Source organism: Zalophus californianus, chromosome 12 (genome assembly GCF_009762305.2).
Source record: "Zalophus californianus isolate mZalCal1 chromosome 12, mZalCal1.pri.v2, whole genome shotgun sequence".
In the NCBI taxonomy this organism is placed as follows: Eukaryota; Metazoa; Chordata; class Mammalia; order Carnivora; family Otariidae; genus Zalophus; species Zalophus californianus.
In genome coordinates this window covers 91372466-91395484 of record NC_045606.1, presented here as the reverse complement: position 1 = coordinate 91395484, position 23019 = coordinate 91372466, and the positions used below count along the sequence as shown (strand labels likewise).

The 23019-nt window shown below is 43.1% G+C and overlaps 1 protein-coding gene across 4 annotated transcripts in view; it reads left to right on the top strand.

Moving 5' to 3' along the window:
* Positions 1–23019, top strand: part of KIAA1549 (KIAA1549 ortholog) — a 90730-nt gene that overhangs the window by 12107 nt on the left and 55604 nt on the right. For all 4 annotated transcript variants that reach the window (XM_035723329.1, XM_035723328.1, XM_035723330.1 and 1 more), the window contains exons 3-10: positions 604–692; positions 1717–1894; positions 2609–2739; positions 4306–4489; positions 5716–5775; positions 7206–7354; positions 14650–14827; positions 18024–18208. In XM_035723329.1, coding sequence (XP_035579222.1) covers positions 604–692; positions 1717–1894; positions 2609–2739; positions 4306–4489; positions 5716–5775; positions 7206–7354; positions 14650–14827; positions 18024–18208 — 1154 coding nt within the window. The remainder of the gene's footprint in view (positions 1–603; positions 693–1716; positions 1895–2608; positions 2740–4305; positions 4490–5715; positions 5776–7205; positions 7355–14649; positions 14828–18023; positions 18209–23019) is intronic.

Here is a 23019-nt window from a genome sequence, read left to right as displayed (position 1 = left end):
TCTGCATTATGAGAAGTTAATGGAAGAGGAAAGAAAAAATAATAGGGAAAAGAAAGGGGAGCAGCAGGACATGTTTACTAAATACTGAGAAAGAGGCTCTCTTAGTACACATTTTAAAATAGAATTTCTTAGATGTGGAAGGAGAGTTAAATATAGCTAGACTTTGTTATAAGAAATATTTTACTTCCTACATAAAATTTTAATACATGGGGATCGTGAAAATCTTTTCCGCCCCGTTATTAGTGGTGAAAACCCTTCCCTCACTGCATTGAAAAATTGAGGTAGGAGACCTCATTTTACAGGGGAAGATGTCATCTCGTTTTGCTGAGTAACATCTTAAAGTCTTCTAAAATATTACTGCTGAGAGTTTTAAAACTTTGTGTTTTACCATTAGGGGCATAGGCAAGAGACAGAACACCTAGGAATGTCCAGATCCACTGCCGTTCCCCTGTTCTTTCGTAGTCTGGGCCTGATTTTTACAAAATGATTTTGGCAGCGGCTGTCACAGTTTGGCAGAGCACAGGTTCTGCCTTGGGGACCAGAAATGCCCACATTATTCATAATGAAACTAAACTGCGTTTGGTGGTTGGCTTTGGTTTGTAGTGCTGGCCAGAAGAGCCGTGCAGGAGTACATCATCACGTCCATCAAAGAGGTGTTGAGGATTCACTTCAACCGGGCGGTGGAGCTCAAGGTGGGTCCCCGTGGCGTGGGAGCTCAGGCTGAAGGCATGTCATGGTTCTAGAACGCTCTCTCTCCTCTCCTCCCTCCTCCTCTTGGCGAACACCTGCTTCGTCAGGGAAGCCCTGATCCCACCTGAGGCCAGGTGTAGTCCACTGGAGGGATGTGTTGGCAGAATTGGAACAAAAAGGCTCTAAGACCAGAGTTGGGGATGATGACATGATGATTCCCTTGATTTACGTAAAAGGACTTGGATTAGAATTTTAATTAGATTTTAGAGTGAGCGCATATGCATATTTCTGTACACTCAGTGGGATAGAGATAGATTTCCATACACAGTGGACCCTGTGCTCCTACCTCCTCTCCCCTGATGAGGTCAGAAAGCTACGCTTTATACCTGCACCATCCTGAACAGAGCCACATGTGGCTACTGAGCATGTGAAACGGGGCTTGTCTGAATTGAGACGTGCTGTAAGTGCAAAACTGACACAGGATTTCAAAGGCCGAGTGAAAAAAGAAATGTAAACTATCTCACTAGTAATTTTTTACATTGACCACATGTTGAAATGATATATTTCAGATGTATTGGGTTAAATAAAATTAATTTCACCTGTTTCTTTTTACTTTTTTTAATGTGGCTACTAGAAATTTTAAAACTGCATATGTGGCTCATGAACTTCTTTTGGACAGCCCTGCTCAACAGAATAAGTGTTCCTTCACATGTGGATTAAATATGACGACTTTGAATTCTCCGTAACTCATTATTCAGTTCGTGTTATCGGCTGTTCTTTCTCGCTGCTTTTGCTCTTGTAATTTTATGCTGTTTTTGAGACGGTTGGCAGATCTGTAAAAGGGATAACTAAAATAAAATTTTGATTGTCTGTGCAGCCCTCCCCCTTCATTTAAAGCTACCTGTTTATTTTTTACCTCACTTGCTCTGCTGTTTTTCTACCTCATGCAGCTTCCTTTAATTTTGAGTTACAGTCCTCTCAAATTTGATAATTACCGTCTTTTGTGTTTTTTTTAAATTTTCATAGGTTTACGAACTATTCGCTGACTTCACTTTCCTGGTAACATCGGGGCCTTTCGTTTACACAGCAATATCAGTCATTAATGTACTTATAAACAGTAAACTTGTACGTGACCAAACTCCTTTAATCCTGGCTGTGAAACCTTCCTTCCTTGTGCCGGAGTCCAGGTTCCAAGTTCACACGGGTGAGAAAACTGAGCATAGTTGTTTTGATTGATTTGTAAATAAAATTTCATTTTATTTTTTGTGTTGTTAAAAAATTGGGGGAGGATTTTAAACAATCATTTAAATTTAAAAAAGCCTTTAGAATTACAGAAGACTTCCAGCATATACAAGAGGGCACAGAATAGTTGAATGAGCCCCCGTGTACTCATCGTATGGCTTCACAGTTTTCACCTCCTAGTCTGTCTTGTGACACCTGCATGCCCTCCTCCCACATTATTTTGATAAAGCATCATGTCACATCACCCATAAGTATTTCAGCTCATACCTCTAAGAGATGAAGATTATTGAATACACTCCCACACACATATCCACAGTTGAAAAATTGTTGACATTTTCCCATTGTTCCATCTGTCCCCCACAGTGTTTTTTGAGGAGTTGAGAGTGTTTTCACGTTTCATACTTGAAATGTTTCAGTCACTTGCATCTTTTGATGCTCTCATTGTTATCTTTTTCCATTTTTTAAAATGATACAAGTCACCTTCACGTTGTATGTATTCATTTGGGGCAGCGTTGGCTTTCTCCGTTTCCCTGCTAGGAGACCGCTAAATACTACCTCTCAGTACCTAATCCCATGCTACGGAGGCTTTTTTTGAGTTAAATAGTATTTTTCGCCTCCTCACTCCTCAGTCCTAAACCAGTGCTGGTTCATGGGCCTGTGATTGCTGTCTTTCTAGTTCTTCAGTTCGTGCCTCAGAGCGTGGATACCAGTTTCTGTAACTTCACCCAGCGCATTGAGAAAGGCCTGATGATAGCTCTTTCTGAAGTGAGAAAACACCACCAGGGGACGCATAACTTCACCGTGCAGGTGAGAATAGCACTGAATGCAGAACAAGGTGCTTTGTCCTTTAAAGAGGAACTCGTTTCACATGTTTTGTTGAGGCCACAATTAACTCTCATGGAAGAAGTTCAGTTCACATGAATCGAGGTCGATCTCTTTCCGGGGCACCGAGTTCACGTAGTGTGAATAGGCTAGGCGTATTTGAAGATTCTGGAGCAGTAGTATGAGCACGGAGCTCAGATGTGGGGAGCTGGACAGAGATGAGCGTATGCCGGAAACACAAGAATGTTCTAAGAAGGAACGGTGTCAACCTAAATACCCAGTGGGGGAGTGCCTCAGTACACGGGTGTTTCATGTCATGAGGTATCATGAAATGCAGTGCTTGACTCTAAAAACAGAATCTAGCCGCTCAGGAATGAACAGGCTTTGTGTGTATTGTATGGAAACCTCCGATGTTATTATATTTATTTGATATTTTTTCTCTGTATCCTTTGTTCTCTCTTTCTAGAATTTATATTAAGTTTTTGTACACTTGGAGCCACGTTTCATAATTCTTATGTTTTCTTATAATACCATGCTGTTAGGAGTGAAGAAGCAGGTTGTTAATTTTGGCAGCTTGCCCATTCAGCTGTGGTGTCTGTGTCTACCTCCGCCCTGTCTCCCGATGGGACGATTCCCTGGAGCACTGGGTCCCAGGCAGAGGTTGAGGATGGCGGGACAGCCTGGGACCCCTGCCCCAGTGTAGGATGAGCATTTCTGGGGATGGAGTGCTTCAGTGTACTTTTCACAGCAGATCTGCCCTTTCTTTCATTTTCTTTCCTTCTCTGTCTCTTGTGTGCTCTGGTGGGTAGGAGTCTCTGTCCTCCTTAGGGGCCAAACCCACACAGTCTGTTAGCTTGCTCTGACGGGGAGCTCCTTTTCCTTAGGGAGCAGTTCTTTGGGCGGGTCAGGGTGCAGATGTGGCTGCGCCAGCACTTCTGTGTTGGCCTGCCTGTGGCAGTTAGAAGGGAAGAAGAGGGAGAATCAGCTCAGCTCTTTGGTATACAGGCTTTGATTAATTGTACTGATTGCTGTTCACGGCCTCCTCTGGTGTCCCTTCCTGCAGAGTTCTCCTGGGGCCCTGGGGGAACCGGCTCACTGCCCCTGCGCTCTGGGCCTGTGTATGATTGGGGTCTCAGTTCCCTCAGTTCTGGTTTATATCATTATGATCCCATCCTCTCTCCATCTTCCAGGAATTTGACAGAATCTCTGATTTTCTTCCATTCTCAGAGCTGTTGTAGATTTACTCCCCTTTGTTCAGCTTATTGTTATTTCAGTGGGATTTGGGGTGGGAGGGGCACGGAGGGACTATAAATGCATGTGTTCAGTTCATCACTTCATGGGAAAAACATTTTCAGTAAACTGAGAATTTTAAGTATTGCAAACGGGAACCAGGTTGTGGAGCTAGTTCGTTCCTTTGAAAAACGTTACCTCCTTTTGGCAAAAAAAAAAAAAAAAAAAATCAATGAGAGAAATTGTGAGAAGGAAATCGTCAGCTTTTAGCTCGATATTTTGCTTTATTTTGGAAGCTTATCCCACCTTCCTTGTTTTTAGATCTTGAATATCACCATGGGTGCTTCAAGGCCCGCTCCTCGGCGGGGCCCGGTGAATATCGTCTTTGCGGTCAGAGGCGTGCAGGGGTTTTTGAATGGGACGGAAGTGAGCCAGCTGCTCAGGAACTTGAGTGTGGTGGAGTTCAGTTTCTACCTGGGGTACCCCGTGCTCCAGATCGCCGAACGTGAGTACGGCTCTCTCGCAAAGGCTGGGAAAGTGGCCGCAAGTATTTTCATTGCTTGGGCCTCTTTTGAAATATTTGGCTGAAGTCCGGAGTATAAATCAGATAAAATCAGAGCATCTCAGAGTCAATTCAGGGTGGGCCTCCAGAGCCCTCCTCACCCACTGGCCTTGTTTTATTATTGTCCTGTGAGAGTAAAGGGCACTGGTAAAGCCTACCCCAGTTCTGGAAAAGGTAAAACCAGAGGCACAGAGAACAGGCCTGTGGTTGCCGGGGAGATGGGTGGGAGGAAGGCTAGACTGCAGAAGAGTAGCAGAAGGCAATTTCTGGGGGCTGATGAACCTGTTCTGTATCTTTAATGTGGTGGTGGTTATGCAACTTTGTGCATTTGTCAAAAGCCATAAAGCTGTACACCAGAAAGAGTAAATTTTACTGCATGTACGCATAAAACTAAAAAAAAGGATAATAAATGAAAACAAACAAAACCTTTCTTCCCGGCTGAAGCAATTAGAATCACGGTGCAAACGGAGCGGGGTGGGGGTGGGGAAAACATTTACTTCAAAAAACAGTAGATCCCAGGGTTGAAATCAGGCCAAAAAAACATCAAATTCTTTTTCAAAAATGGAACAGCCAAATGGTCTAATGACTTTTATGTGTTTTAGTGTGCGGTTAATTAGATGAAAAAGGATAACTTGTCAGATATCAAAGTAGGCAGGGGTAAAAATTGTTCTTTACACATAGCACCTGTTCTTTCTGTGCAGTGCGGGCATGGGTAGAATAGTAAGTATGCTGGAAGCAGGGGTACCCCGGGACTGTCCCAGGCAAGCCAGGACATAGGATCACTTTACCCGGAGTCATTGCTGGGAAACCCTAGGGCCCCAGGGAGCACAGTGTGAAATCTCATTGCTCTGGAACAATGAGATTTCAAGGGGGAACTTGCAGGCGGGTGGGCAGCCGGGCTCTATGTGACGCAGTGTCCCCCTGTGTCACTCATGTCACTCGAGCCAGGCTTTTACTTCTTTTTTTCTGCCTTTCTCGGGGAGACTCTTGTGCTCAGAAGCTGCGCAGTGTCCGCGCCTTCACGCCAGTCTGGCATTTTGTTCTAACACATTTTGTGCTAAAGGTATAGGAAAGGCAAAGTGCTGTGACTTAACGGGTACTCCCTAGACTTTACCTTCCTGATGGGTGCGAACGTGTTTTTACGGATTTCCCTCCTTTCCTTTTTATAGCCTTCCAGTACCCGCAGCTGAACTTATCTCAGCTGCTGAAGTCCTCCTGGGTGAGAACAGGTATGTCTGACTTACATAATGTTTTGGGAACTGTAGGAATAAAAAGTCTGTGCAGGTGTATCGAGCATGATGCGACTTTCTTGTTTCTGAGTCCTAAATTCAGGGCATCATGTCCCTTAAATTCTTGGCAAAGAATGAATGAGAAGGGAATTTAGATTCAGCTGTGGGAATGTGTCCCACTGCGTTATGGCACAAAAAGGATTGGCTTTCTTTAAAATTCATACATCAAGTCCAGGGGAAGGTCTAAGAAGAATTGACAGTCTTCTGATCCAGAACAGGATGGAGTTCCAAAGCAAGGATCTCTCTCTCTCTCTTTTGTTTTCTAAAAAGCCTTATTTGTTTGGTTTTATGAGGATGAATAAGGTAGCTCGGTGAGCAAATAAGGTTTTTTAAAAAAAGTCTTGTGGGCCTGGGTCAGATATTTATAGCTATGGCATTGCAGATAAAGGCTTTCTAACTGGGTAATCAAAGAATAAGAGATAGTGACACACCCACTGTGTGCCCAGCGTGTGAGCGGCTAGGTAAGTAAGTGGTCGTGGGGAGGATGTGTGCCGTGGTGATGATCACCATTTGTGGCTTCTCAGACCCTGCAGGTTCTCCTTGCTTCACATACACTACCCCGTGTAAAGGCTCCACCTCTTTGCATGGTATAGTGGCCCCATTTTCCAGATCATTTTCATAGCACTTCAGAGACTTGTCCATGGTCCTGTCTCAGCAGATTTGGGCCAGTTCTGGCTGAAAAGCTCAGGGGTTTTTCTCTGCGGATATGCTAACAAGCCCATTACCTGTTTGATAATCTTGTTTACCACAGATGTTTTAAGACAGGCAGTCTTGGGGCGCCTGGGTGGCTCCGTTGTTAAGCGTCTGCCTTTGGTTCAGGTCATGATGCCAGGGTCCTGGGATCGAGCCCTGCATCGGGCTCCCTGCTCAGGGGGAAGCCTGCTTCTCCCTCTCCCACTCCCCCTGCTTGTGTTCCTGCTCTCGCTCTCTCTCTCTGTCAAATGAATAAACAAAATCTTAAAAAAAAAAAAAAGGCACCCTTATCTCCGGTCAGTTTATGCATCTAAGTCTTGAGTCTAGATAAGATAAGAACTCAGAGCATTTCCAGAAGTTTTAAAATAAGGATGGATAAAATATTTGCTCTTGTGTGGGAGTTCTTAGTTCCAAAGCTTCTATGCTGCTGAGTTCCTGGGACTTCCGGCCACCAGTCTGTGTAACAGAGCTTGGAACTGTAAATAAGACCCCTGAGCAGCACTTCCTGGCTCCCCATGACCCCATTCACGTTCACTTTTTCCTCCTCTTAATGTCTCCTCCTTAGGGATGGGCACTTTATAGGAATCCTACATTGATTTTGTCTTCTACACGCACTCATTTTTTATCCACTGCTAACTTGTTTTGGGGGCTGCGTGTGTTTCATTTTGTAAATGCAGTTCTCCTGGGTGTTGTCGAGAAGCAGCTCCAGAATGAAGTGTTTCAGGCTGAGATGGAGCGCAAGCTGGCCCAGCTGCTCAGTGAGGTGTCCACCCGGAGGCGGATGTGGAGAAGGGCCACCATCGCTGCGGGGAACAGCGTGGTGCAGGTACTCTAAGATGGCCGGGGGAGCAGGGGAGGAGGGGAAGAGATTTGTCTAAAAACACACGGTATTTTCATGCAAATGGAAAATGCCATGAGGAAATTCTAAATTTGGACTGATGACTCTATCAGGTAGCAAATGAGCGTGGTAGCATTTCAGTTCGACTAGAGTCTAGATGGATAGACCTGTGGGGAGCATGGCAAGAGAATTGTGTTACTGGGTTGCCATGCCATCAACATGACCTTATTTTTTGGAGTAGTTTTTTAATTACCAAAAATGTAGTCAGTTTTATGCAGCGGTAAGTATTATTAATAGCATCATAGTTATAAATCATCTAGTGGAATAGACCGTAAGGGATCGGAGAGGGAAGAATTTTGTGTCCTCCCTTCTAGCACTTCATCCTCCCTGCCTCCTGCCAACCCAATCGTGTTACCTGATTGTCTCCACTTTTGTTGTTGTTGTTGTTTTAACTGAGGTAAAATTGATATATATTGTATTAGTTTCAGGTAATGATTTGATATTTGCATACACCTCAAAGTGACTACCGCAAGAAGTCTAGTTACCATCTGTCACCCTACAGTCCATTTTGTAAACTAGCAGGAAGGTTACAAACGACAGATTCATTTGAATCCAAAAGTGATCCATTAAAAATGCACATGCTCGCAGAGAGTTGGAGGTTCAGGCTGTAATTTATTCCCATCTCGATGTGAATTCTGTTATTTTGGATTTTTTCCTTTATTGACTGCTGACTTCTAGAGCTAGGAAAACGGGATATTTAGAGCTATGGCATCACAGAGACAGGAAAGTGGGGTGAAAGGAAGTGCAGGGACAGAGAGGTGGGTGGTTTGGAGGCATCAGAGAGAAAGATGCACAGCTGACCCGGGTGGGGGCGGTGCGAGTTTGTCTTGAGCTGGTGGCGTTGTCCTGTGATCCTCTTACCGAGTTTTCCCCATAAGCATTGCTCTTGATTCCCTCTCCCAGAGTAGTTCCTTTGCCAGCTTCAGTTGACTATAGAGAAATTTAAAAAAAAACTAATAAAAAATTGAGAGTAACATTAAATAAGCATGAAACAAGGAAGAAATTAAAATGACTTGTAAAAGCCTCGCCTTATTTAGCAGTCCTGGCTTCGTGGAGCTCAAGGTTTTCGTGGAGGTTAATTTATGCACGTAAAACAGTTATAGAGCCCCATAAAACTACCTAATGAAGGGCTACGTTAGTTGTGCAAACTCCCTCAGGTAGGAATGTGAGATCTGTGGGCGTGAACGAAGCCGCCCCAGCCAGCGCTGCCATCTGATGGATTGCATAGGGACCGCGCCCCACATCTCTCCCCCCTTAGAGTGACCCAGTGTGGAGATGTAGACAAGGATTCATGTGCAACAGTGCAGAACTCTTCATCAAAATATAATCTGTAAAAGTGAAAGCATCACAGCAACCTAATGTCCAGCAGTTGGAGAATGAGTAAATACATTATAGTGAATCTTTATATGTTGGAGTGTTATGTAGCCATTGTCATTTTAAAAAAAATTTGCTGGAGTGGGAGGGATGGGCTGGCTGGGTGATAGACATTGGGGAGGCTATGTGCTATGGTGAGCGCTGTGAATTGTGCAAGACTGTTGAATCACAGATCTGTACCTCTGAAACAAATAATGCAATATATGTTAAGGAAAAAAAAAAGAAGATAGCAGGAGGGGAAGAATGAAGGGGGGGAAATCGGAGGGGGAGATGAACCATGAGAGACGATGGACTCTGAGAAACAAACTGAGGGTTCTAGAGGGGAGGGGGGTGGGGGGATGGGTTAGCCTGGTGATGGGTATTAAAGAGGGCACATTCTGCATGGAGCACTGGGTGTTATGCACAAACAATGAATCATGGAACACTACATCAAAAACTAATGATGTAATGTATGGTGATTAACATAACATAATAATAAAAAAAATTATTGAGGAGTACCTGGGTGGCTTAGTCAGTTAAGCATCCGACTCTTGATTTTAGCTCAGGTCATGATCTCAGGGTTGTGAGGTTAGGCTCTGTGCTAGGTATGGAGCCTGCTTAAGATTCTCTCTCCCTCTCCCCCTGCCCTTCCTTGCCCCTCTCCCCCACTCACACACTCTCTCTCAATAAACAAACAAACAAATAAATGAGGGAGTGAGTGAGTGATATAGTGAACAGAGGTTACCAAAGAATGTATGCACTGTCATCCAAATATTAATATGAAACTTATGAAAAAAATAATGGAAATATGCCAAAATGTTTATAATAATTTTCTTTGGTTGATTGAACTTCAGGTGATTTTCATTTTATTTTTTGTATATTTTGTGTGTTTCAAAATTTCTCCAATGAGCATGTAATTTGTACAGTTAACATGTGATTTTAATCAGAAAATAATTTTAAAAATGAAATTGAAAATGTTGCCATTTCAAAATGATGACTCCATCCTACTATGGTTGTATGGATTCCAGCTATGAATCTGATGAGAAGTCATCTAGAAAGGATGCTAGAATTAGGTTTCACTGACTGTTGCTTTCAGATTGGACAAGTTTGTATAATCTTTAATTATATACCCAAATATATGGGAACCTGGTTTCTGCAAGGCAAAACCATTTCTAAAATGTATCAGAACTTTTCAGTGTAATAAATATTCACATAGTCCTTTGATAGTATTCCATTCTAAGGGCTAATAAAAAATTAATCATTACAGCCCAGTTTGGAGAGAGAGTAGGTGGTTAGGGAATAGAAGTGGTCAGGGAATTAGCCTAGAAATAGCAAACAAAGGGCAGGATAGATGAGCCCTTGTCAGGATGGGGAGGTTTAAAGAACAGATTCTCCAGGGATGAGAGTTTGGACCTGTTTGTTAGAGATCTTTATAAATAATCTTGAAGAAGGCATTCACAGTGAAATCATGAAATTGTTGATTTGCCAGAAGTTTCCAGTGATGAAGGAGGGGTCCCTCAGCCGTGTCTGGAACACAGGGCAGGATTACAATTCTGTACACGTGGCTAGAAAATTAGCAGCTGCATTTTGCCAATGGCAAATGTAGAGACCAAAAATTCAAATTGCTTGTACAAAATAGAGGGCTTGGACTCATTGTTGATATTGCCCCAAAACATTAGTCCTGCATTTTGCTGGAGTCTCAAGTGGCAGTAAAATTGTTGCATATTATTAGAGAAGCAGCAACAAAATAGAAACATGTATTTATGTAAAACTGTGATACAGCAAGTGTACCAGATTCTGAAGTCCTAACGTGAAAGGGCTACCTAGAACACCAGAGGGAGATCAATTCTGGGACAAATCAAAGTACTATTTGACCTAGGTGATTGTGAATTTATGCACAACTTTCTAGCTTGATTGAAAGATAATTGACATATGACACCATATAGGTTTAAAGTATACAATGTGATGATTTGATATGTGTATATATTGCAAAGTGATCGCCACAATAACATTAGTTAACACATCCGTTACTCTTTTTTTTTCGGACGTGGTGAGAATTTTTAAGATCTACACTCAGCTCCTCTCAAGTATATAACACGGTATTGTTAACTGCGGTCACTATGCTGTACATTAGACCCCTGGAACTTACTCATCTTACAGCTGGAAGTTCATACCCTTTGACCACCATCACCCATTTCTCCCACCTCCTGTCCCTGGCAACTACCATCTACTCTATTTTTATGAGTTTGGCTTTTTTAGAAGTGTGTGTGTGTGTGTGTGTGTGTGTGTGTGTGTGTGTGTGTGTGTGTCTGTATCACATCACATCTTCTTCTTTATCCATTCATCTATGGATGGACACTTAGGTTGCTTCCATGTCTTGGCTATTGTAAATAGTGCTGCAGTGAACAGGGTGGGGGGGCGGTATGCAGATATCTTTGCAAGATAGTGGATTTCATTTCCTTTGGGTATATACCCAGAAGTGGGATTCCTGGATCACATGGTAGTTCCATTTTGAATTTTTTGAGGAACGTCCATCCTGTTTTCCACAATGCCTGCACCAATTTACATTCCCACCAGCCATGCACAAGGGTCCCGATTTCTCCATCTTACCCCCACCCATCTCTTGTCTTTTGATGCTGGCCATTCTAACAGGTGTGAGGTGATACCTCATTGTGGCTTTGATTTACGTTTCTCTGATGATTAGTGATGTTGACCTTTTCATATACCTGTTGGCCATTTGTGTATCTTTTTGGAAAAATGTCTATTCAGATCTCATGCTCATTTTTAAATCAGAGTTTGGTTTTTTTTTTTTTTTTTGGTATTGAGTTATAGGAGTTCCTTATATATTTTGGATATTAACTCCTTATCAGATATATGATTTGTGCCTATTTTCTCTCATTCCATAGGTTACCCTTTCATTTTGTTGAGTCTGTTGCTGCACAGAAGCTTTTAAGTTTGATATAGTCCACTTGTTTATTTTTCCTTTGTTGCTTGTACTTTGAGTGTTATATCCAGAAAATCATTGCCAAGACCAATGTCAAGGAGCCTCTCCCTTATGTTTTCTTTTAGAAGTTTTATGGTTTCAGGTCTTACATTTAACTCTTCCCATTGGAATTATTTTTTGTGAGTGATATAAGGTAGGGACCCAGTTTCATTCTTTTGGTTGTGAATATACAGTTTTCCCAACACCATTTATTGAAGAGACTATCTTTTCCCCATTGAGTATTCTTGGCTCCTTCATTACCAGGGTCTTCTGTGGTTCCATATGAATATTAGGATTGTTTTTTCTATTTTTAAAATGCCATTGGAATTTTGATGGCTACAGAGGGCTATAGATGGTATCTGTAGGTGGCTTTAGATAGTATGGACTTTTTAAAAAAGATTTTATTTATGTATTTGAGAGCGAGCGAGAGAGAGAGAGCACAAGCAGGCAGAGGGGCAGAGGGAGAGGGAGAAATAGACTCACTGCTGAGCAGGGAGGCCGACGTGGGGCTCGATCCCAGGACCCTGGGATCATGACCTGAGCTGAAAGCAGATGCTTAACCAACTGAGCCACCCAGGAGCCCCATGTTGCATACATGTACATCACGTACCATGATCTTTTTAATGTACTGTTGCATTTGGTTTGCTAGTATTTTCTTGGGAATATTTGCATCTAATTCATCAGAGATATTGGCCTGTACTATTCTTTTTTTTTTTTTTTTTGTAGTGTCCTTAGTGGACTTTGGTATCATGGTTATGTTGGTCTCATAAAATGAGTTTGGGAATGTTCCCTTCTCTTTACTGTTTTGGAAATTTTTGAGAAGGATTAGTATTAATTCTTTGAATGTTTGGTAGAACTCATCAGTGAAACCATCTGGTCCTGGGCTTTTTTTGTTGGGAAGTTTTTGATTACTGATTCAATCTTATTAATTCTTATTGGTCTGTTCACATTTTCTGTTTCTTCATGATTCAGTCTCAGTAGGTTGTGTGTTTTCAGGAATTTATCCATTGCTTCTAGGTTATCCAATTTGTTGGGGTATAATTATTCAGAGTATTCTTTTATGATCCTTTGTATTTTTATTATCTGTTGTGGTGTCTCCTCTTTCATTTATAACTTTCATTTGAGTCCTCTTTTCTTTGTTAGTCTAGCTGACGATTTGTCAATTTTTTTTATCTTTTCAAAGAACCAACTCTTAGTTTTGTTAATTTTTCCTATTCTCTATTTTATTTATTTCTGCTCTAATCTTTGTTATTTTCTCCCTTCTGCTAACTTTGGGCTTAGGTTTTTCTTTTTTTTTTCCTAGTTCCTTGGGTTGTAAAGTTAGTTTTTTAAAAAAGATTTATTTATTTATTTCAGAGAGAGAGCATGTGAGCACACTAGAGGAGATGGGGCAGAGGGAGAGGGAGAGAGAGAATCTCAAGCAGACTCACTATTGAGTGTGGAGCCTGATGCGGGGCTTGATCCCATAACCCTGAGATCACGACCTGAGCCGAAATCAAGATTTGGATGCTTAACTGACTGAGTCATCCAGACGCCGAAGTTTTTTATTTGAGATCTTTTTTTTTTTTTTAAGATTTTATTTATTTATTTGACACAGAGAGAGATAGCGAGAGAGGGAACACAAGCAAGGGGGAGTGGGAGAGGGAGAAGCAGGCTTCCCACTGAGCAGGGAGCCCGATGTGGGGCTCGATCCCAGGATCCCAGGACCCTGGGGTCATGACCCGAGCCTAAGGCAGACACTTAATGACTGAGCCACCCAGGCGCCCCAAGATCTTTCTTTTTTCTTGATGTATGCATTTATTTTCTGTTTTTATTTGTCTTGATATTTTTTAAATTTCCCTTTTGGTTTCTTCTTTGGTTTATTGGTGTTTGCAGGAGTGTGCTGTTTAATTTCCGTGTATTTGTGAAATTTCCAGCTTTTCTCCTATGATTGTAGTTTCATACCATTGTGGTCAGAAGAGATACTTGATATAATTTCTGTCTTCTTGAATTTGTTGAGACTGTTTTGTGGCCCAACATATGGTGTATCCTAGAAAATGTTCCACGTGTGCTTGGGAAGAATGTGTATTCTATTGATACTGGATGGAATGTTCTGTAAATGTCTGTTAGGATCCGTTAGTCCATAGTGTTGCTCAAATCTGCTGTTTCCTTACTGATTCTCTGTCTATGTGATCTATCTATTGTTGAGAGTGGGGTATTAAAGAATTTATGAGATTTGTCATCCTGAGAGCAGTGATTCTCAAGTGGTGTTGATTTTGTGTCCTCCCTCCCCTACCCGGGTACATTTGGCAATGTCTGGTGACATTTTTGGTTGTCACAACTGCTGAGGGAGGACATGGCTGTTGGTCCTGGCATCTAGTGAGTGGAGGATGGTGATGCTGCTAAATATCCTGCAATACTTGGGCTAGTCCCCCATTGAACCAAAATGGCACTAGTGCCCTAAAAAAAGAGGAAATGCTGATAAGATTCAAGACGAGATTGGATAGAACCTACAGTCGTTTCTGAGGACCAGGGATCTACCTAACATTAATGATTCATGTTGGGAGGACAGCAGCATTCTCCCGTGATGTGCTGGAGCTGGTTGGTCGCAATTCTAGACTGCCTGGACTTGGCAACCCTGTGTTCTCTGTATCCTACTTGCCCATTTGTCTCAGGGAAGACTTGGAGCAAGATGAGGCACATTTGTTATTCCGTACAAGAGTAACTTTCATTGTCCCTCTTACCATTGAGAGAGCATCGTGGGGATTCTGGCATCCAGAATCGTGTCACGAACTCATTATGAGGATTGGAATGAATCCTGAATAACACAGTCAAGATAGAGTGCCCTGAGCAAGGGCATTTGGAAATAGGAGCTTCGAAAATGCTAATGGTTTCTGTTATCTTTCAGATGGTAAACGTGTCAAGGCTAGAGGGAGATGACAATCCTGTGCAGCTCATCTACTTTGTGGAGGATCAAGATGGAGAAAGACTCAGTGCAGTCAAGTCTTCAGATCTGATTAACAAGATAGATATCCAGAGAGCAGCCATTATCTTGGGTTACCGAATTCAAGGCGCTGTTGCCCAACGTAAGTGTGTGAGGCGTAGACCCTGAGTACTGTCCGTGCTGTGCTGGGGTCAAAAGCCAGTTTTTTGTTTTGTTTTTTTCTTTTTTTGACAATGAAATCTGAATTTAAAGCATTCTTATGGGCACAGAGTAGATTTATGTCTTAAATCCTTATTATTTATTACGTGGCACTCGTATAAAACATCAGTTGTTTTTTGTTTGTTTTTTAAAAGATTTTATTCATTTATTTATTTGAGAGAGAGCGAGCGAGAGAGCAGGAGCAGGGGGGAGGGGCGGAGGCAGAGGGAGAAGCAGGCTCCCCACTCGAGCAGGAAGCCCAACGCGGGACTCCATCCCGGGACCCTGAGATCATGACCTGAGCCGAAGGCAGACGCTTAATCAACTCAGTCACCCAGGCGCCCCGAAATGTCCGTTGTTAAAATTCACTTGCCAAGTCCTTTATTTCAGCGGCTTGTAGTTGTAGCCAGCACTACTGTTTTCCCACCCAGCATTTTGTATCCCCAGTGTTGAGTTCTAGCAGCTTAAGTTAACTGTAATATTTTTTTCCCCTACTCCTGTACTATTTCTTGTTTTAAAAATTTTGTCTAGGTAAAATAACTTGTTTTCTCTGTATTTATTCCAAAGCCTTGTCTGTCATATGTTGAACGTTGGTGGGGACAGTTAGTCACACAGGAAGCTGGGAGGTGCCCTCTGCATTTATTGGCTTCCTGCTGAGTTTTTTAACACAAAGAAGTCCTTGATCCTTACCCTTTTCAGTGCTGTTTCTCTCCCTCCCCATCTTCGCAGTACTTCACAATTTAAAAAGAGGTATTTTGATATTTCTGTATTATTGTTGGAAGATACTTGGCTCCTGCCCTCGGCAGCGGTTGTTCCCAGTGCCTGATTTTTCAACTCCCAGATTTTGGGTATTTAAAATTAAGAAAAAGGAGAGGCACAGAAGAGTGTTTTCCTCTAAATGTTCCTTTATGAATCAGACTGCTATTTTAATGTGGATGCTTTTGCTTATGAGCCAGAGAGCAATCCTTGTAGGAGCTTGGTGATATTTGCTCCCAACAGTAAATGGATAAGTAAGTGTTTAGAAGGAATGGAGCCTCGGGGAATATTGAAAAGTTCTTTATAGAGAACACATGGGCTGCAAAGGCACCTTTACAAAATGACAGCTTCCCGGTTATCCTCGGTAACAGAAGATTCTTTGTGACATCTGTACTTGTCCCTGGAAACTAAGCAGGACCAGGGCTCATGGGCACACTTTGTCTAATTCATAGATGATGATGGGGCGAGTTTAAGCAAATAATCCATTGGTGGTTTATGTATTTGAGATACAATTGCATATTAGTACGTTCTGTTTCAAAGCAGTGAGGAAAAAAAGAATAACAAAGCACTTACTTATATATCTTCATCGAGGACATTTCTGATTGTAGGAGAGGTGCCCCACTCCAGCTAAGCACTTCACCTTTGAAATATTAGTTGCTATAGAGTATGGGAACCTTTCAAGCTCCTTCCCTCTGTTCTTTGCACCTGTTTCCTCAGCTTCCTGCTAAAAACCACAGGATAAGGATTGTGGGATTGGAAGCCTCAGCCAGCATCAGGCTCAGGCCCCAGGCAGCTCTAGACCCTGGCAGCCGGGCCTCATTTGATGCATCTGTGCCTCTCCCAGGGTGTTACTAGGTTAGAACTAAGAAGAGCATCCAGTTGTCCCAGCTCCTCGGTTTGATTCTGTCACTCCTGTATTGTCAGTTGTTATGCAAAATGAGCTCCGTATATAGACTCTATTCAGGCCAAATTTAAAGATTAATACTTTGTCCCTTTTTCCACTTCCTCCATAGTCTCTGCTCTGTAATTTGTGCTTCCTTCATAATGCTCATGCTTTAGAGTGCTTGCTCCCCTCCCTTGTCACTCTCAGAGGCCTGAACCCTCACTTAAAACTAGCACCAAGAATCTTTTTTGTTGTTACATCTTTGAGCAGAAACATTTTGATCCCATTGCATGTGCTAACCATTATGGAATATGAAAAGAGCATAAAACTCAGCCCTCTGCCCGTGGAGACGGAACTGTGTTTGAAAAGATAAGACTTAGAGTCATGACCATATTAATGAGTAAAGTAGCACAGTATATCAAGATGACACATTTATGTTACAAAATGCTTTTTAAAATAGTAAGGTACCGGGGCGCCTGGGTGGCTCAGTCATTGAGCGTCTGCCTTCGGCTCAGGTCAGGATCCCAGGGTCCTGGGATGGAGCCCCGCATCGGGCTCCCTGCTCAGCGGGAAGCCTGTGTTCCCTCTCTCGCTGTCTCTCTCTCTCTCAAATAAATAAATAAAATCTTTAAAAAAAAAATGGTAAGGTACCGTTTGCGAGGCAAAGGCACCCAGAACAAAAGAACTTAGACAAGGAGGAAACTCACCTTCTTAGCAGTTTTTATGAAGTGATGATAACAGATGAGAAGGTTGGGCAGAGGGGAGGGGGACATTTTGGTCTGGGGCACCTGGTAATTGGAACCTGAGCTTTAAGAGGAGCTGCGTCCTTTGAGAGGATGAGTACAGAATGAAGAAGATGAGGGCTCAGGACCAGGAGGGAAGGTTAGGGAAAGGAGCTGGTGAAGGAAAGGAAGGCACAGTGCTTGAAGTATATTCATCCAAGGTCACGGAAGATGGGAGGCTGCAGCAGTGGTCTGGGTGGTCAGGAGGGTGGGGAATGGCAGATTCTGAGCAAGTAAGTTGGATGTCATGTAATTTTAAAATTGACATCTGGTACCTTAAATCTTGTTTCAGGAGTTTAGAGAGAGACACAGGTGAAGAAATGAAGACAGTGTTTGTAGACCGTTTATTGGGATTTCTGATTTTTAGTATGGAAGCGTTTCGGCAGGGAGATTAGGGTAGAACTAGTAGAATACACGGGAAGTCAGGAGACCTGGAATTAACATAGCTCTGCCATTGGATGAGCCATGTTCCTTTAGGCATGTCAGTATGTCACCATGGTCCCTTGGGCATTGAGGATGTGGTATACTGTGTTGTGTTTGTTTACTGCATCACGTTTCTGGCCATCAGGAGATCACAGAGTCTTAACCGCTTGACTTGACCTGAAATGACAAGGACTTTCCAGGTTTCTCTTCGAAGAAGCCACGTTCTCTGCACAGAAGGGCTGTCAAGTAAGTGAGTGCAGAGGAATTCGTGAATGACCTGTCTTCTTTGTCTGCAGCCTTGGACAGAGTGAAGAGGCCGTCCCCCGAGTCCCAGAGCAGCAACCTCTGGGTCATTGTCGGTGTGGTCATTCCAGTGCTGGTGGTGATGGTGATTGTCATCATCCTCTACTGGAAACTCTGCCGCACGGACAAGTTGGACTTCCAACCTGACACGGTGGCCAACATCCAGCAGCGTCAGAAGGTAAGGGTGTAACCCCCCAGCCTTCACACGGGCAGTCATATGGCTGGGGTGGGCTGAGTTCAGGCTCTTGATACTGAAAGATGGGACAGAAAGCTGATAGGGACATTTTTTTTGGCTTTAATGGTGGTATCTCTTTGCCTCACGTTTGCTACTGGAACCATGATTCTTACGTAGTGTTAATTATACGCCAAGAAGATGAAGCTGTATCAAGGCTTAGCAGTGTTATGAGCACCGAGTTCTACTGTGATTTTATTTATGAAATGATTAGTTCAAAGATCATATCCATTTTTGTATGAATTCTCATCTGTTTTAGCCCTGGATATTTTCAAAGAATGGGAGCCAAGGGAGGTTTTCTCAGATCTGTGTGTCTGTTTCTTTCATACACAGTCGCACTGGACGGCTCCTTTAGTTTCCATCCACCATATGGGAAACCCACTGTCCACCTTGGTCAAGATCATTTAATCATTAAAAAAATGATACTTAGATGCCTTAAATATTTTAATTTAAATATATGAGTGGGTCTGTATTCACCAATCTTTTGATGTACCCTGAGTCTTTTTTCTTTTATATTTTATTTTTTGGACTGTTGGTTTACTGAGAGGATTCTGTTTGGTGTTTCTTGTAAGAAACAATACACCTAGGGGCACCTGGGTGGCTCAGTCAGTTAAGCGTCCGACTTGATTTAGGCTCAGGTCATGATCTCAGGGCCGTGAGACTGAGTCCCACATCGGGCACTCTATGGAGGCTGCTTGTGATCCTCTCTCTCCCTCTCAAAAATAAAAATAAAGATTAAAAAAATTAAAAAAGAAACAACACCTATAATGCATCAGCTGCAGTTTCCAGTTTGGGTTTCTTTAGAGAAGAGCAAGCAACCTGAGTGTAAAGTGCTCTAGGGTTTTTTGTTTTTTTTGTTTTTTTTTTTTTTGATACCCTCCCCAACTCTGTAATCTTTCAGAGCTAATTCACCTATACCTAACTTGACAGCAGTGTGTTTTTAAACATCTTTTTCATGTCATACCAAAGCATCCCATTTAGTTTTTAAAGATTTTATTTATTTGACAGAGAGAGAGAGACCACAAGAGAGGGAACACAAGCAGGGGGAGTGTGAGAGGGAGAAGCAGGCTTCCCCCTGAGCAGGGAACCCGACGCGGGGCTCGATCCCAGGACCCTGGGATCATGACCTGAGCCGAAGGCAGACACTTAACCAGCTGAGCCACCCAGGCGCCCCCCCCATTTAGTTTTTATAATAATAGCAATTCTCACTTTTATGTTTCAATGATTTCTGCAATACTTAATTGTCACATACCAGTTTCAGAGCAAAGACATTGACTCTTGGTAAGTATCGAGTTTTGGTTGATCTGGTGTGAGCAGAAACATGCCAAGCACTGAAGAAGAATGCAGTGGCTGCACACATCTAGCACCCCAGGCAGTGAGCCGTTACCAAGGGGATGGAAAGCGGTAATCTGTTGACTGTGTGTGTGAATGTGTACCCTCTGTGGGTCTCACACATTTAGAGGATTCCCTTGACTCTAGAACTGTGATAAGAAAAAGCAAGGATGAGGCAGAAGAATAAGAAATAAAGGGTTGCCTGTTAACCTTTTAAATTTATTCTGTCTGGGTTTAAAAAGTTCTGCGCATTACAAACCTACACCTGCTGAATGAAAAAGTAGGTATTCTTCACTTATTGTACTTCCGTAAAAGTAAATGAAGAGTATTCTTTTTCTTATGAATGAACTAAAAATGCAAAATCATGACTAAATTGCAAGCTGATGGTTATCAAGAGTATTGGAAGCATTTTATACATTAACATTATATTTATTACCTATCTTCATTTATTATTTAGAGTGTGCTAAGATTGTTTTGTTGTTAGACTAGATAATGCCATGGAAAACCCTGTAAAAAGTGCTGGAGGTACTAAATCATTCATAGCGTGAATTTCATTGTAATAAGATCAACAATAAGTTTGGAAATGTTTTTGTTCTGGTGAAAGAGTATTGTTGCAGAGAGATTTACCCAGTGTAGATGGTTATGTATTCAGGTCTTTCATGTTCCAGGTTCCCTAACATAAATACTCCCTGTGGAAGCCCATCTGTCATCTGTTACTTCATTCAACTGTCAGAGGACAGCATCCCTTGAGTACAAAACAGGATACTCCCCAAGTCTTCTCTTTCTCTCACTTTTACTTCTGAAATATCTTCGTGCCCCAGATGTTGCTGTAAATCAGATGGACAGAGTTTCAAACAGAACTTCCAGCCCTTGGGGTTGCTCTTGCTTTGCATGTGCTGGAGGATTTGTGCGTTCATCTTTACAACATGTCTGTCGGAAGGTCTTCTGTGTGGAGGAGTCCCTGAGGGAGTCGGCGTCTTCTGACCTGGGTAGGGGGGACTGACCTCTGTGACATTTCACAAGGGTGGTCTTTGGTTTGCTGGCACAGGAACCTACCGTATAGATCTTGTCATGTGTTTATAATAGAAAAAGGATGATCTCTGTTTAGTTTAGAAACAAGTATCTCTACTTCACAAGAGTTTCTTCTAAGATTTACCTGGCAGTGGTGAAGGGCCTCTATCTAGCCCATCCCTTGGGACAATTTGAAAAGATGCTAGTTTCCCCTGGGACTGCGAAAGTTCTTTTTCCTTCTTGTGTGACTCTCTGTGTCTCTCTCTCTCTGTTCTGCTTGCTCTGCCCCCTGATGCTGCCTCGCTGCTACTCTCCCAGATCCTTGAGCTCTGTAATCCCAGAGCTACAAACATCTGGAAACAATACATGTGCCCACCAAAAAAAATCCACACCCCCTACCCCTTGTAACGAGCAGGAAACCTCTTCAGATTGTCTGGGAGTGGATTAGTTTTGACATACGATAAGAGGGAGAGGCCATTCTGTCTACATTTTGAGAGAGGGTCCTTTTTATTTCCAATCATTAAAAAACAGATCTAACCCGTATCTTTCCTTTATCTGTAGTCTCTTTAAAGTCATCACTGTTTACTGGTATTAGAAAAACCGCAGCTTGGACCCACCTCACCCTGTTGAGGTTCTGTGTAAAGAGATGAATGGCATTGGCTAGATGCTGCTGGTCCCGTGAAAACTTGTTCCTTCCGATGGGGGCAGTCCACTCCCTGTGGTTGGTTGGCGTGGGACTGTGGTTCCTGACTGGTGGGTACTGCGGGCAGCCACATGGAGATGCCTTAGTCACTGCTTATCCACTCACCAAACACTGAGTGTTTGCTCTGAGCCCAAGCAGGGCCAGGCCAGGTTGTAAGCCCAGATAGCATGCAGTCCCTGTTTCGAGGGCTTCGGTAAGGGAGAAGGACTAGGGACCCGACACTGACACACAGCAGTGTTGAGTCTGTCTGGGCTGTCCTGGAAGCAGGGAGAAGGGGCAGCCACCCCGTTGGGTGGTGGGCTGCCTCTGCCTTCTGGAAAGAGGCGATGCTGGGGGGCTCCTGGGTGCCTCAGTTGTTGGGCGTCTGCCTTCAGCTCAGATCATGATCCTGCAGTCCTGGGATCGAGCCCCACATCGGGCTCCCCGCTCAGCTGGAAGCCTGCTTCTCCCTCTCCCTCTGCTGCTGCTTCCCCTGCTTGTGCATTCTCTCTCTCTGTCAAATAAATAAATAAATAAATAAATAAATAAAATCTTTAAAAAAAAAAAAAGGCGATGCTGGGGCTGAAGCTCAGAGGTGGAGGAGATGAAGCCAGGTGATGTGGGCCCAGGTGGAGGGAATGACTTGTATGTCAGGAATGATGGAGCAAAAGTTGTCTGGAAGGGCACAGCAATAACTGTGAGGTGACAGTAGGCAAGAGCCAGGCTGGGAGGAGTTGTAGGACATTATCAGGGGTCGGCAATGGTGCTGTAGGTAGTGGGGAGCCATGGAAGGATTTTCAGCAGGGACAGCAGCTTGAACATACTTATCTCTGGAATGACCATTTTGGGAGGCTGTGTGGACAGCTGATCGGAGAGAGAGAGGCTCCATGGGTGTTTGTCCCATCTCAGCCAAATTCATCTTGTCCCCTGTGGTTGCTCTTTGAGTCTCTGCAAGGACCCCGTGGCACCTAATATGTGGAGAGTTCAGTTCACCCGTGAGCTGCTGTGGCCCCCAGGGGCGGGAGAGTCTTGCAGTTCTGCTCTTCTATCTCCAAGACCGCAGGGTGACCGGGGGCCCCAGGGCTGCAGCAGACACAGCAGGAACTTTGCCTTTTCTTCATCTTCTGAATGGAAACAGCACGGCGACTACGGAGACTTTTCATAGATCTCATGCACCAAATAAGAAATGGGTAGATAATCTGCTCTCTTTGAGATGGCAGATTTTTACCCAGGCACCTTTGGGGTTTGCTCTTTGATTTCTATTTTTATCTTAACTGCTCCTTCCCAGGGGTTTAGGCTAACTGGAGTTCTAGAGATTCACTCCATCTTGTTCTGCCCGGGGTTGTATTATATTTACGGCTCACATGTTTTAAAATTCATCAGGCATCTCTCCTGTTCTTTGGCTGACCTGCTTTACCCGCCTGCTCTGACTTGTCGGCGACGTTATTCTAGTGGGGCACGGACAATGGGGCCTGTCCCCTCTGTGACATATTAAAGAGAGAAGGAACAAAAGAGCTGTCTCTCCTCAGAAATAAGGGGTCCTAATGGAAATATTGAAGGCACTAATTAATTGTGGCTCTTCTTCTATAAAATACTGATTGAAGCTTATTCTGCATGTGGAAGCCGGAGACACAATACAGCCAGACTTAACTTTAGATTTTTTTTTTTTTAAGAAATGGAAAAACTAGAAAAAAAATTCTCGAAAGTAGGGATGAAACAAAAGAGCTAATTC